General features: G+C 30.5%; 1 protein-coding gene across 1 annotated transcript; it reads left to right on the top strand.

Annotated features, from left to right (window-relative positions):
* The first annotated feature begins 8,679 nt into the window (after window positions 1-8,679).
* On the top strand, window positions 8,680-11,033 carry LOC111887959 (protein FAR1-RELATED SEQUENCE 7-like). The gene is made up of 4 exons (XM_052763814.1): window positions 8,680-9,904; window positions 10,105-10,200; window positions 10,685-10,929; window positions 11,004-11,033. Exons 1-4 carry the CDS (start codon window positions 8,680-8,682, stop codon window positions 11,031-11,033), a joined length of 1,596 nt encoding a protein of 531 aa, XP_052619774.1.
* Window positions 11,034-14,866: the final 3,833 nt, after the last annotated feature.

Genomic DNA, 14,866 nt, shown 5'->3' with positions numbered 1-14,866 from the left:
CGTTTAAATAGGGTGCAAACCCCCGGATTAGGGTTTTTGTCCAAACAGTGTCTACTCTCCGAGTCCGAGGACCGACTCGCCGAGTACAAAGTTCAAACCCCGCGCCTTATCCCGCTCCTACTCGGCGAGTTGGTCCTTCAACTCACCGAGTCCAAGGCAAAAATGCATAAAATTAAAATATTAATCACAAGGAGTACGTACCAGGAACCAGGTGCTACAAGTTTTGCCATGTAGAACCACAATTTCAAATAGAGTCACCGATTACTTTCTTGAAGAAAAGGCTAAGTTGTTTAAGTTCTTCAGTAATCCGCTAAGTAATGTGCATTTGACGAGCGATTGTCGGACAAGCTCATGTCAAAGGTTGAGCTATATGGTGGTCACGACCCACTTTATTGATGAAGATTGGGTCATGCACAAAAGAATTATCAACTTTAAATCTCTAGATAGTCATAAGGGAGAAGACATTGGGCGCACGTTGTTGACTTGTCTTAAAGAGTGGGGTGTCAATAACATAATGAGCATAACCGTTGACAATGCTAGTGCGAATGAAAAAGCAATCGAAATTCTAATGAAAAAGCTACCAAACTTGTATGATGGGGGGAAACAATTACACGTAAGGTGTATGGCCCACATCCTTAACCTTATTGTTAGGGATGGGTTTGATCAACATCAATCTAGTATCAAGTGCATGCAAAAGGCCGTTAAATACATTAGAACTTCTACACAATAGATTCAAAGGTTCAAAGAATGCATGAAAGAGTTAAATGTGGAATCTAAAAAGTTTTTGTGTAATGATAGCCCAACTCGATGGAACTCGACATACGAGTTATTGAAGATTGTGGTGGAGTTGGAGAAGGTTTTTGGCATGTTTGAAGTCAAAGGTAATTTCATATTCCATTCCATTGTTTTTTTTTATTTTTTATATTTCAACATGTTTGCAAATTTTTAGCTAACTTTGAAGTTTCATAACGTCTTCGTTATTTGTCCGATTAGCCAAAAAAAAATTTCCAGCTTGTAGTTTACAATTTGAACAACAGTTTACACTATTTAAACGCGTTATTTGGTTGTATATTAAGTGAGTTACAGGCCTCTAAACATTGGATATTATATCTGAGTTTTCTGTTTCAGCATTTTTCCAAAATTTTTGACAACTTTGAAGAGTCATAACGTCTTCGTTATTTGTCCGATTAGCCCGATTTTTTTTCCAACTTGTAGTTTACAATTTGAACAACAGTTTACACTATTTAAACGCGTTATTTGGTTGTATATTCAGTGAGTTAAAGGCCTCTAAAAATTGGATATTATATATGAGTTTTTCTGTTTCAGCATTTTTCCAAATTTTTAGCCAACTTTGAAGAGTCATAACGTCTTCGTTATTTGTCCGATTAGCCCGATTTTTTTTCCAGCTTGTAGTTTACAATTTGAACAACAGTTTACACTATTTAAACGCATTAGTTGGTTGTATATTAAGTGAGTTACAGGCCTCTAAACATTGGATATTAAATATGAGTTTTTCTGTTTCAGCATTTTTCCAAATTTTTAGCCAACTTTGAAGAGTCATAACGTCTTCGTTATTTGTCCGATTAACCCGATTTTTTTCTAGCTTATACTTTACAATTTGAACTACAATTTACACTATTTAAACGCGTTATTTGGGTGTATATTCAATGAGTTAACTCACAGGCTCCTAAATAAGGGGTATTAAAGCTGTTTTTTTTTTTACAAAAATAAATACTAACATTTACTTTATTATAATAGATCCTACATTTGTTCGAGACGTTTTGACCCCCTCAAAAGAAGATTTCAACATTTGTAGAGCTATGGTTGGATTTCTTGAGAAATTCAAGGTGAAAACCGACATAGTATCAACGTCAACAAAACCGATGGCACATTGTTTTTTTTGGAGATATATGTGATGTATACAAACACATTAAGGAATGGGCGGCTAGTCCCCAATTTTGTTTGATCGGGAAGGGCATGATTGATAAATACGATAAGTATTGGGACAATCTTGAAAAATTAAATGATTTTTTGTATTTTGTGGTCATATTAGATCCACGGTTCAAATTTGATTTTCTTCAACAAGCTTTTGAGAAGTTGATTAAGTTGAAGAATCCACAAAAAGATCCTATGCTCAACTCGAAAGTCATTTTGAAGGCTAAGGTCTTAATACGGGGTCTTCAACAAAGATTTGAGATTTTTTTTATTTCTACAAATCAAAGTTTGACAATACCGACTCTTCTCAAAATCAAACACATGGTCATGAAGATGTAGTTGTGATTGATGATGAGAATGACTTCATGGGTGATTTAATAGTACAAACTGATTACCCATCGGCATCAATGGAAACGGAGTTGACACGATACCTAAACGAGCAGTCAGTTAAATAGAATAAAGATTTTGATATTCTACTTTGGTGGAAACAAAATGCATCTCGTTACCCTATTGTATCCCGTATGGCGAAATGTATAACTTTATTATTTGTATACTTTTTTATATAATTATATTTTAACATTTTCTATGTTTATGCTGATAAATATTTTGGGACTGCAAATCTCTACCGTGGCGTCAGAGGCGGCGTTTAGTACAAGCGGACGGATATTGGATCCATATAGAACAAATTTGTCTGCAAATATAGTAGAGGCTTTGGTTTGCACTCAAGATTGGGTAAGGAAATCAAGAAAGCAAATTGTGGACAACATTGATGAAATTTTGAAAGACGATGAGGCCGCGAAAGCTTTAGAAGAGGCGATAAAGAACAAAGATGGAAAGGGAAAACAACCAATTAATATTCCCGAATAGTTAATTCGTGTTTGAAAAATGTTATTTTGGATATTGGATAAAAACTTAAGATTTATATTTTAATTTGGGTGTTGAGTGTTTAATATTTAACTTATATACTTATAGATAGATTTTTAGGTGTTTAATTTGTTTCTTTAAAAGATTTGTTATGAAATTATAAGCTACACAAGTCATACAAAATACAATATTTATTCGGGTTATTCGACTCTTTAATCATCTTGTACATGTTATTTGGGTTATTCGGGTTATATACTTATAGATAGATTTTTGGGTTTTTTGGATGTTTAAATTTTAATGTGTAATTTGTTTCTTTAAAAGATTTGTTATGAAATCATAAGGTACAAAAGTAATGCAAAATATTTGGGTTATTTGGGTTATTCGACTCCTTAATCATCTTGTACATGTTATTTGGGTTATTCGAGTTATATACTTATAGATAGATTTTTGGGTGTTTTGGATGTTTAATTTTTAGTGTTTAATTTGTTTCTTTAAAAGATTTGTTATGAAATCATAAGCTACAAAAGTAATACAAAACATTCGGTTATTCGGGTTATTCGACTCCTTAATCATCTTGTACATGTTATTTGGGTTATTCGGGCCGGAATCGAACCGAACCGAATAATACCCGAACCGAATCAAACTCGTATTGCTTATTTGGTTCGGTTTTCGGTTCATACAATTACCCTTATTCGGTTTTCGGTTTATTCGGGTCGGTTCGGTTCGGTTCCGACCCGAATAACATCCCTATACCATTGTCACCTGCTATAGCCGGTGACAATGACAATATGTGAACACATATAACAGGTTAAATGATCAAATGTGTACAAAAATAAAGAAGTTACCTACATGTGAACAAAACGATAAAGATGATTACCCTCGTAAGTTATTATCCCTTAATTATAGTCCATCTTTTCTTTTTGGTTTGTCCCAAAATAATAGTCCAATTCTAAAAATAAATAACATTTTTACCAAAATACTCTCTTATTATTACTTAACCAACTAAGCATTTCATGGAACATTAAATGCAAAGTAAGGACAAAACTGTCATTTTATTATATAAAGTTAGTGATAATTAATGATAAAATATAGTATTTACATCTGTTCATACATAGTTTGTATAACATCAAAAGTTTGTATAACATCAAAAGTGTATAACAAAATGTATAAAAGACGCGACTTTATAAGCTCCGTCTTCTCAAAACCTACGGGTGTACCTGTCTACCGATTCCTTGAGAATACAAGTGATTTTGAAAGTGTATCAACATTTAAGTTGGTGAGTTAATAAGTATGTATTTGAGATGGAAAGCTTGTATTTGTTCTTTGAAAGTGTTACAGTGTACTTCCATAAAATCTAATATTTTCTTTAGTGAACGAAATGTAGTCTTAGACCTTAAACCCAAAATGCATGTAGTTACTTTATTCTGAAATAGTGAATTGTACTCTGTAATACTGAGTTGTAGTCTGAAATAGTGATTTGTAGTCTTATTAGTAAATAAAACTATGTCATGAATGTTTCTTGAAATTGTATGTTGTACTAGTATACTTTGTACTAGAAAAGTAGTGTATAGTAATGGTGTCTGTAGTAGTGTTTGTATGAAAACCTTATTATATAAGTGCTTGGAATCCATCAGTTGTAATGTAAAATAGTGTACTATAGTGTCATTATTTAAAATAAAACCATGTGTATGAGAGCCTGGTATCCACCAGCTGTAGTGTAAAATAGTGTACCCTAGTTTTATTACTTAAAATAAAACCTTTGAAGTAGTGCTAATCCCGTAAACTAATGTTTTAGTTGATCCTATTGTAAGTTTCATATAACCATGCTTGATATGACTAGTGACCTTTACGATGTTCTTTAGACGTCAGAATGTTATGACATTTTCCTTAGTCCAGAATTCGATTCCAAACTAAGTGGTTATTTTTGCAAAACAAAATTTTTTGATTATTTTATTGAAATACACATTACATTATAGTTAGATTACTCAATTTCCTTCTGGTAGAGGATCATATGTTATAATTAGTTAGCTACTGCTAAAGAATTATTTATGAATTTTCATATCCATTTTTCTTTTATCATAATTGTCTTTTAGACCAACGTTAACAATGTTGTGAAGACGATCCTTTCAAATTTAGCGAACGTGTACAAAATATTGAATTGCATATTATTGATGTTAATTAGAGTTACGATTTAAATGTAAGTTGGTTGCTCGTAAGAAATACTAATGTGTAAGTGGATTACGGGATTTAAGCTTTTATTGTGAAGTATAGAACGCAAAATTAATAAAACTTTTTGATTTGAAAAAAAAAAAAGTTATAATTTTGTATTTAACAAAATTGAGATTTCAAACACACACACACCCATATATATATATATATATATATATATATATAAAATACAACAATTATGTATATTTAGGGATATGAATAACACACTAACACCCACATAGAGTGTATGTATTAACTCTGGAAAAGAACAGTGCATAAACCATGAGATTAATGAAATTAACTATTATCTTATAATATTTTAGAAAATTAAATCTCCCCTGTGTGTTAATAATTAAAGGGGTTTATTAAATTGATTCTGCAATGCTCTAGCATACATATATGGCAAGCAGTTGTGATGCCAGCTACAAATCTAAACCATGTTTTATTTAGTATAGAAAAGCATAAAAAATGTTCAACCTGATTGCTATCTCAATAAATACAAATCGCAATCATGTCGCATGAGATAGAGATATAGAACACAATGCTCGAATACAAACAAAAAAACGTCATGTGAACTCAAATGTCAAAGACTCAAAGTGAGTTAAATTTGCCTTTGGTTTGTGAGTAAATAAGTTATGAATCTAATTTAATAAAAAAGATTATCGGTGACTGTATTTTATTCAGTTAATTCGAATTAACTTATACTAATTCATATTTACAAGGACAAGAAGAAGAGTTTTATACACTACAAAAAATTCTTACAAAACGGGATTTTGAATACACCTTTATCTAAATTCATGAATTTCATTCCACAAAGGCAACCGTGCAATAATTATACCTCAAGCTTAATCAAAGGAAATTGTTTGTTAACTAATCGACAAAAAGGCATACCACATGACTAATTTGAACATTCTTATACATTGACTATTCTAGGAAAGTCAAAGCAACCATATTAGAGCATTTAATAAGAACATCCATAAGTTGCTATATATATATATATATATATATATATATATATATATATATATATATATATATATATATATATATATATATATATATATATATATATATATATATATATATATATATATATATATATATATATATATATATATATATATATATATAAAGCTAGGTTCAAATGTTTTTAACAACTATTGTGTGCCTAAATGCACCAATGAGAATTCAAGAAATAATAAATAATTAAATAAATCATTAAAGGGTATTTTGGACCTTTTGTACTTTTATTTAAGGAAATTATTTAATTGAAATCATTCAATTAAGGAAATAAACTAATTATTCAATTAAGGAATTAAACTAAATATATTTGACCTAGATATGTTTGCGGTCGAACACTTCATCATCGACATCAACACCATCACCATCACCGATTCTACTTCTTCTTCTACAATCGACGGATCCAAAAGGGAGCACATACTCTCGTCTCGCAATCGATGATGGATTCTGGGGTCTATGAGGCTGAAGAAGGGGATGCGGAGGAACGGTGGCGCTGTTGTGGGGTCTATGAACACGAATGAGAAGCGAGGAGCAAACGGTCAGGAAATCCCGACGATTGCAGGTACTTGGATGGAGGTATCCTCCGGCATCCTCCTGTTCTTCTTTCTTTGGTCCGGTAATCCAACAACTAGGGGATATAACTGGAAATTATTTACCTCAATCGAGATTGATTTTATCTCGATTTTTTTTTCAAGATCGAGATTGTGTTCATCATCTTATTAAATTCGATTTCTTCAATGGTTTATTTCTGTTCGATTGAAGAAATATTCTGATACAACTTGCACTTCACAGTCATAAGTTGGATTTTGTTTCGAAAAAGTCAAAATTGGTGTTCATATTTCTAAATCGATAATGTAAATGTGTGTTTGTTTCTTGAATTCATGACTAGGAATGAATGTATATGTGTGTTGATGATTCAATCACAGCTATTGAATTCTGTATACAATCACAGCTCTTGAATTATGTAATGTATTCTATTCGAATTTATTTTATATAAATGTATTCTGTTAGAATGTTTGAGAATAATTGTCAAGAACAAGTACATTCTATCAGAATTTATAGTTTTTATTCTCTTAGAATGCATTGATTTTTTTAATTTTTGAATCTTGATTATGTTTTCTTTGTGGATTTAAGTTTTGAAGAGGCTAAAATTGATGTGGAGAAGGAAGAAAACATAGAGAATGAAAGTGTATTATACTAGAATGTGTTATGCTACAATGTATAAAATGTTGCTAAAAAATAATATTCTATCAGAATAGATTAGTGTTTTTGTTAGATTGTGATGTTTTTTTTTTCTTTTTTCTTTCAGAATGTTGTTATTATTCAATGAATCACAATCATACAATGTAATTATTTGGAATATTATTAGTTCAAGAATTGATTTTGTGTATTCTTTTTAGAATGTATTTACTAGTTTATGATTGGCATTCTGTCATTCTGACAGAATAAAATCGAAAACTATATTTACTAGTTTATGGTTAACATTCTAACATTCTGACAGAATAAAATCGAATTTTTAATTTTGAATTAATTTAAAATATTCAGATTTTTAAAAATAAAGGAATTAATTATCCTTAAAAATCTGAAAATATCCTTTTTTAATATAGGTTAATTGACTAAAATGCCCTTATGCTGAAATTTGTGTGATTATATGGTATATGTTATCATATTCTACTGTCATAGACTCTCAGATCATGACCTTTGATTATATTCCATCCGATGGTCCAGATCTGTGCATTCTGGCACACAATAGTTACTAGAAACAATATAACCTAAACCTATATATATATATATATATATATATATATATATATATATATATATATATATATATATATATATATATATATAACAGTCTCACACAAGCTTAGGTATAACACCCCAATACTACGTCGTTTTTGCTAAAATCAATTCCACGTATTGGAGATTTGTTAGCATATTCGGTTCAATCTTTTCAGCGTGATCTTCTTTAATTTACATAACATTCCTTTTTATTTTGACCTTATTGATTTCTTCATTGATCACGTAAGTAGGTTAATTGAGAAAACATCTTAATCGTATGATCATCTTCTTTCGCGCATACATGATTACACAAAATCCCACTGGTGCGTCACTCACAATTCCGAAACCTGGATCTTTTTTCCCCTTCCCCTTGGTGAATGGTTAATTGTTTCTTCCCTAATGCCGAACAATTATCAAATTGATCCCAGACGTATTAAAAAAAATTAGTAGGGTTTAATTTAAACTTTATTAGTGATGTTTTAAGAGCGTCGGTAGGTTAGTACACAAAGAAACAATTATAAAGGCAATTGGTGGAGCCTATGAACATGTTATCAAATTGCTTTTTAATAAGACATAATAAATACATTTTATTAATTCTATTGGTGGTGTGGGAAAAAAGGGTATTAAAATTCATTAAATTTGATGTTGCAAAACAGTGTCAATTCTTATTTGGTGGTGTTCAAGAAAAAACTAATTACAAATTTACTTTTATCATTATGTTCTCAAAGTATATTAGTAGTATTACTTTTAGTATGATATGATCATTAGTTTTAAGAAAAAAAATTACATGGTTTTTTTCTTTAGTTCATTGGTGAATGATTTTTTTCTTCTAATTCATGATTATTGTTTCTATGTAATATATAGTGAATGATGTCTGAAACTCAAGCGGATGGTCCTATCGACACACATACAATTGATGATGTTGACACAAATGATTTGTTAGAATCATCTGAAACTGAAGAAATAAACAATGTGAATGTCGAATGTGATGAAGATAAAAGTACTGAGGAAAGTATATTGGGAAATGTTTTCGATACGCCCAAAGATGCATATACTTTTTATAATGATTATGCATTTTTACATGGATTTGGTATACGTATCCATCACAAATATAAAAATAAGACAACAAATGAACCTTACCGGAGGATATATGTATGCAACAAAGAAGGTTTCAAAAGATTGAACGATAATACTTCAAGCGGAAATAAGAAAAAACGTCGTAGAGATGTAAGAATTGGTTGCAAAGCAATGCTTCGAATTTCAAAACAAAAAGACGAAAAATGGTTTGTGGATATGTTTAACGATACACACAATCACGATTTGAGCATGACACCAACGAAGGTAATGAAGCATAGATCTCATGGGAAGTTTCACCGTTCTATGGAATGCAAATCTATTATCGTTGAACTTAATCAAGCAGGGTTGAAGTCTTGCCAGATTAAAAAGGCTATTAATGCAATGAAAACTTCAGATGAAGTTGATGTTACTTCAAAGCAATGTGTTGATGTCTTATCCGAGCAACGAAAACAATACAGGGGAAAAGAGTTTTATGGACTTATAAAGCATTTCCAAGATAAATCATTAACGAACAATGACCACTATTTTGTCATGGATGTGTGTGATGATGGGTGTCCCCGAAATATGTTTTTGGCGGATGGAAGATCAAGAGAGGCTTATACTAAGTTTGGAGATGTTGTTGTGTTTGATGTCACTTATATGACAAACAAATACAAGATGTCATTTGCTCCCTTTGTAAGGGTGAATCAACATGGGCAATCTATACTTTTCGGCAGAGCATTGTTAGAAAATGAGAAAGAAGAAACATTTGAATGGTTATTTGAGAATTTCCTAAAATGTATGTTTGGCAAGTTTCCGAAGGCAAGTATTACTGATCAAGACAAAGCTATGGGTAATGCGATAAAAAAAGTGTTTCCACAAACCCGACATCGTTTTTGTGCATGGCATATTAAAAAGCATGAATCTGAACACCTTCGCCCATTTGTTGCTCGTTATAGTGACTTTCAGGAATCATATAGAGATTATGTGAACAGTGACACCATTGAAGAATTTGAAACCAAGTTTGAAGTTATATGTGGTAAGTATCAACTAGAAAATAATTGTTGGATAAGTGAAATGTTTAACCAACGGATACATTGGGCTAAACCCTTCTTGAAAGATATTTTCTTGGCTGGTATGACAACCAGTGGACGAAGTGAGAGTATTAATTCATTTTTGATGGATTTGTCAACTCGAGCACCATGTTGAATGCCTTTGTACTACAATATGACAAAGCAGTTGAGTCTCGAAGAGCCACCGAAGAAGATGAAGACTTCAAGACCATGAACTCGAGGGCCGTTCTTTCTTCTGTGCACCCAATCGAAGCAAAAGCGGGTGAGTGTTACACTAGAAATGTTTTTGAGATTTTTAAAAAAGAATGGATTGAAGCCACTAGCAATTTAACCCATGAGACTGTAAGCAAAAGTAAAGAAGAAATAACATACCGAGTTGGGCAACTGAACGTTGATAAAACATATTGGCGAATTGTTAGCTTCCGTTCTATGAGTCAAATTAATGTCACATGTTCTTGTGCAATGTATGAGACATGTGGGATTTTATGCAAGCATTGTCTATATGTGATGAAGAAGAGGCATGTTGAAACACTTCCGAGTCACTATATTTTACCACGGTGAACCCTTAATGCGAGGTACAAAGTGGGTAATAATCGTATCGGACTCGAAGAAGTGAATGATGAAAATGGGGTTAGTGCATTCACTTTATGGTGTGTTCGTTCAAATTTTACCAAAGTTGTCGAACAGGCTAAGGAATCCCCTTTAAAGATAGAAAAAAGTTAATACTGTATTGATAAAGCTTTTAGATGATTTAACGATTCAGGAAAACCCTAAAGCATTTGGAAATTCTTCTCAAGGTTCTTCTATGGGAATTTCACAAGTTGATTTGATGGCTCAATTTTCTGTCCGAGATCCTAGTGGTTCAACTAAAACGAAAGGGCGTCCTAAAAATGCAAGTAGAATTAAGTCTTCATTAGAAGTACCGAAAAAAAGAACGTGCTCTTATTGTCAAGGATTAGGTCATTACGCCTCTAGTTGTTCAAAAAGAAAGGTAGTTGCAATATTATTTTACTTTGACATGATTTACAAGTCTCATAATTATATTAATTTTTTTTCATGTATCAGGCTGATGAATCGTTGCAAGAGAAAGATTAATGAGATATGTCATTGCTATGAGAGAATGAAAAATCTAGATGGTTGTTACCATTTTTTTTTTTATATTTGCAGTTTCTTTTTTTTTTTCTTTTTTTTTCTTTCTGTTTTGGGTTAAATGTAGAAGACCTTTTGTGAGAAAATTAAAGTTCATTACTTCGTTAGAACATAAATGATGGAAAAAAACAAAAAGAAAAAAGAAAAAAAAATCATCATCTTTATTACTTATATATTGGTCATGGTTTTGACCAGTGTTCTAAAAGGCGCGCCATGGCGTGAGGCGTGGCTCCGCCGTTACGAAAAGTCTCATAACGTTGCTGTTAGGCGTGACACGTGGCAAGGCGTGATATGGCGCGTCATAGCACGTTATGGCGAGTATTTTTTTCGTTTGAGGCACGGTTTTTTGCTCTTTGTTATGTCTTTTCTAATTGGAGATACAGGTATTGTGGTTTTCGTTAAATTTTTGTTACTAGTTATTGATCTAACACTTATAAAAAGTAGTTATATTTAATATAAATTTATATTTATGTGGTAATATAATTTTAAATTAATACAAAATCGCCGCCTTACATCACGCCTTGAAAAACGTCATGGCTCGCCATGGCTCGTTAAGTTTGAGGCTTGACCTTGCCGCCACGCCACGCCTCACGCCATTTAGAACCTTGGTTTTGACAATAGACTTGTTTTACAATACTTATAAATGATGGAAAAAACAAACAAAAAGAAAAAAAGCAAAAAAAAGAATGAATGATCATTATCACACCCGTTGTTATCCTTAACTATACATAGACATGGTTATACATATTCAAATATCGAAATGCATAAAGTTGAACATGTTCACACAAAGACAACATTATTATAGAACCACATGATAATGTGAAAATGTTAGGTAATAATACTCAAAAATTGGTTCAACTGACAGATGTTTAATTACAGGAAGTATTCATTCTTGAGTGATAATGTGAAAATGTTAGGTAATAATACTTATAACATGCTATCCCAAACAATTTTTTTAACTATTACAGAACCACAATATGAAGAAGTTGTCATCTTTATTTTTTTTTAAAGACAATTGTTTAAATATTATGGAAAATTCACAGAATCTATTTTGTAACTAGTTATTCATAGTGTGTAAGGCTCATTGCACTATTGCATTGAGAGAGGGTGACCCTAGAATCTATTTTGTAACTAGTTATTACCATTGTCAATTTCAATCAAGCTCTCTTATCCATTTTTGTCTATTTTATTATCTTCTTGTGTTAGCTCAGTCCTATCATCAGAAAAAGTGTCAATTCCCATTTGGTGGTATGGCAAAAAAATGTATACTATAATGGTGGGCAATTAGTTCACTGAGGCAATTTAGCAAACACCTGGTGGGCAATTCAATGTACTTTTAATAGAAGTTCAAAACCATTAATCAAATGTCCCAAAACATACCTGTTAAATCATAACAAATGGATGAATCTAAAACTAAACAGTAAGTAAAACTGATTTTTGTAATGAAAGAGTACTATTCGAAGGATACATTTCAACAGGGCAACCGATTTCAATACAAAAGCTTGAGTTTTTTCAGTCGATTCCATCAAATCACCGATCTTTATACAACTTATATTTGAAGAAAGAGAGGGAAGGAGTTATTGATGAATTGGGGTGTTGGTGATGGAGGCACTACGCCATTTTCCTTCTCTCAATCGATTTATGCTAATTGTTTACTCCCAATCATACGGTTAAGATGTTTTTCAACACACCTACTTACGTGACCAGTAAAATATTAAATCGGAGATGAAGATGAAGGAAAACAAGATACGTTGTGGAATATTAAGCAAATCGATTATGTGCTGAAGTTAGCTAAAAACGACAACGTATCTTATGTTACATACCTAAGCTTATATGGGTATATTTCCTTTTCCATATACTAGCTATTTACCCGCGCAAAGCGGCGGGCGACAAATAATTTGTTTCGACAATTAATTTTTTTTCGATGGAGAATGATTATTTTCAATTCAATCATTAGTTTGTTTTAGGAAAAACATGTCATATTAAAAATAAAGAAAATTCATGAAATGACTAAATTATAGGGTGTTAAATATTTATTTGGATGAAAAAAAATCTGGTCAAAACCTTGGAAGAGAAGATTTATAGGAGTTTGTTTAAATTTTAATATTATTTTATTAGTGATTAGTTATACAATTAGCTTAATGATTTGGAGGTCTTAAAAAAATATTATTATTTTATTCAATCTATTTTTAGAAATAGTGGGATTTGTTTTATAAGATAGTAAAGATATATATATATATATATATATATATATATATATATATATATATATATATATATATATATATATATATATATATATATATATATATATATATATATAAAAGCTTCCTTTACCAACTACTATAAATATAAAACAATTCATTAATGGAGATTTAATCTCAAAAAATTATTTGGTTTCAAGACCAAGTTGCCTAGAATTTATAGACCGTAAATAGAGAACCTTTGTAATCAAATAATCCAATCTCTTATGTATGTATTTACCTAATTACCTATAAACAGAAGAGTAATGGCAGAATTTGTACACAACAGAAAATACCCTTGTTCATGTTAGGAGGTCCCCCATTTACCAACTTTTCCATGGAACCTGCACAATTACTTATTATTGTTAATTAAACAAAAAATAAGAACGAAGCATGTGCTTTTTAAGCTATTGTAGCAAACCGAAGAGGTATAACTACTCCTCTTCCCATCTTTTGAAGAGTTTCTAGAAATATAACAAGTGTCATATGTCATATTTGACAAATGTTATATTTCTAGAGTTTTATTTAATTTTCAGTTTTATTTATAAGGTTACACAAGACATCCTAACATATTTTTTTTAATTATTCATTTTTATTTAACTCTATTATTAATTTTTTTAAATCTTAAATTAAATTTAATAGATATCCTTTGGTTTTAACCATAATTTTACACCATATGAATATATAACAAAATGAAATCTTTAATTTTTGTTATCCTTAATTTCAGTTTAAATCGGTTAACATTTTAATTAAAATATCAATTTTAAAAAGTGTAGTCAACGGTTACAACATTAATTTACGTAAATTTTTTATTAAATTATTATTATGAACAAATTGTTATACATAAAAAAACATATATTAATAATATATCTTATGTTTTTTTTATACATATGAATATAATTCTTGCAAAACATAGTATGTAGTTTATTGTATTTTGGTATCGAATATAATATAATTCAATCCAAACATTATTTTAAAAAATACAGTTTGACAGTGAACACTACTTACTTCAATACAAAATTAATTTTTTTTTTAACATTATATTTCAAATTTATAGCATTACTACAATATTTTTAAAGTCATATTTATTAAAATATAATATCATCCTACATTGATAATAGTTTTAATATAGTTTAGTATTGATTTTTACCTTTTTCTTTTTATCGATCTAAATTGATTGTCTATCTTATAAGCGTGTGATTTCCACTGGTATCCAAAAACAAATCTCCATTCTTACTTCTTATAAATAATTCAGCTTTTCAATTCAAAAAAAATGTGTTAAGTTGTTAATCAATATTTTGTTCGGTTCTTGTTTTTGTTCTTTTTTAGCAGACATCTAGGGCGTGTTTGGCTTAGCTTTTAAAAGCTCAAAAGAACTTTTCCAAAAAATTACAAAAAAATCAGGATTTCCTGACTTTTTCAAAAAATTGTTTTTTCTTGTATTAAAACTCCAAAAGTTATTAGTTTGTCAAACATGTTTTTATTTTTTTTTCTTTTACAAAAATGATTTTTGGCTGTGAAAAACTAAGCCAAACA

This window comes from Lactuca sativa, chromosome 5, assembly GCF_002870075.4.
Source record: "Lactuca sativa cultivar Salinas chromosome 5, Lsat_Salinas_v11, whole genome shotgun sequence".
Classification (NCBI taxonomy): Eukaryota; Viridiplantae; Streptophyta; class Magnoliopsida; order Asterales; family Asteraceae; genus Lactuca; species Lactuca sativa.
Note: the sequence above shows the minus strand (reverse complement) of the source record. Positions and strands in the feature narration are given on the sequence as shown.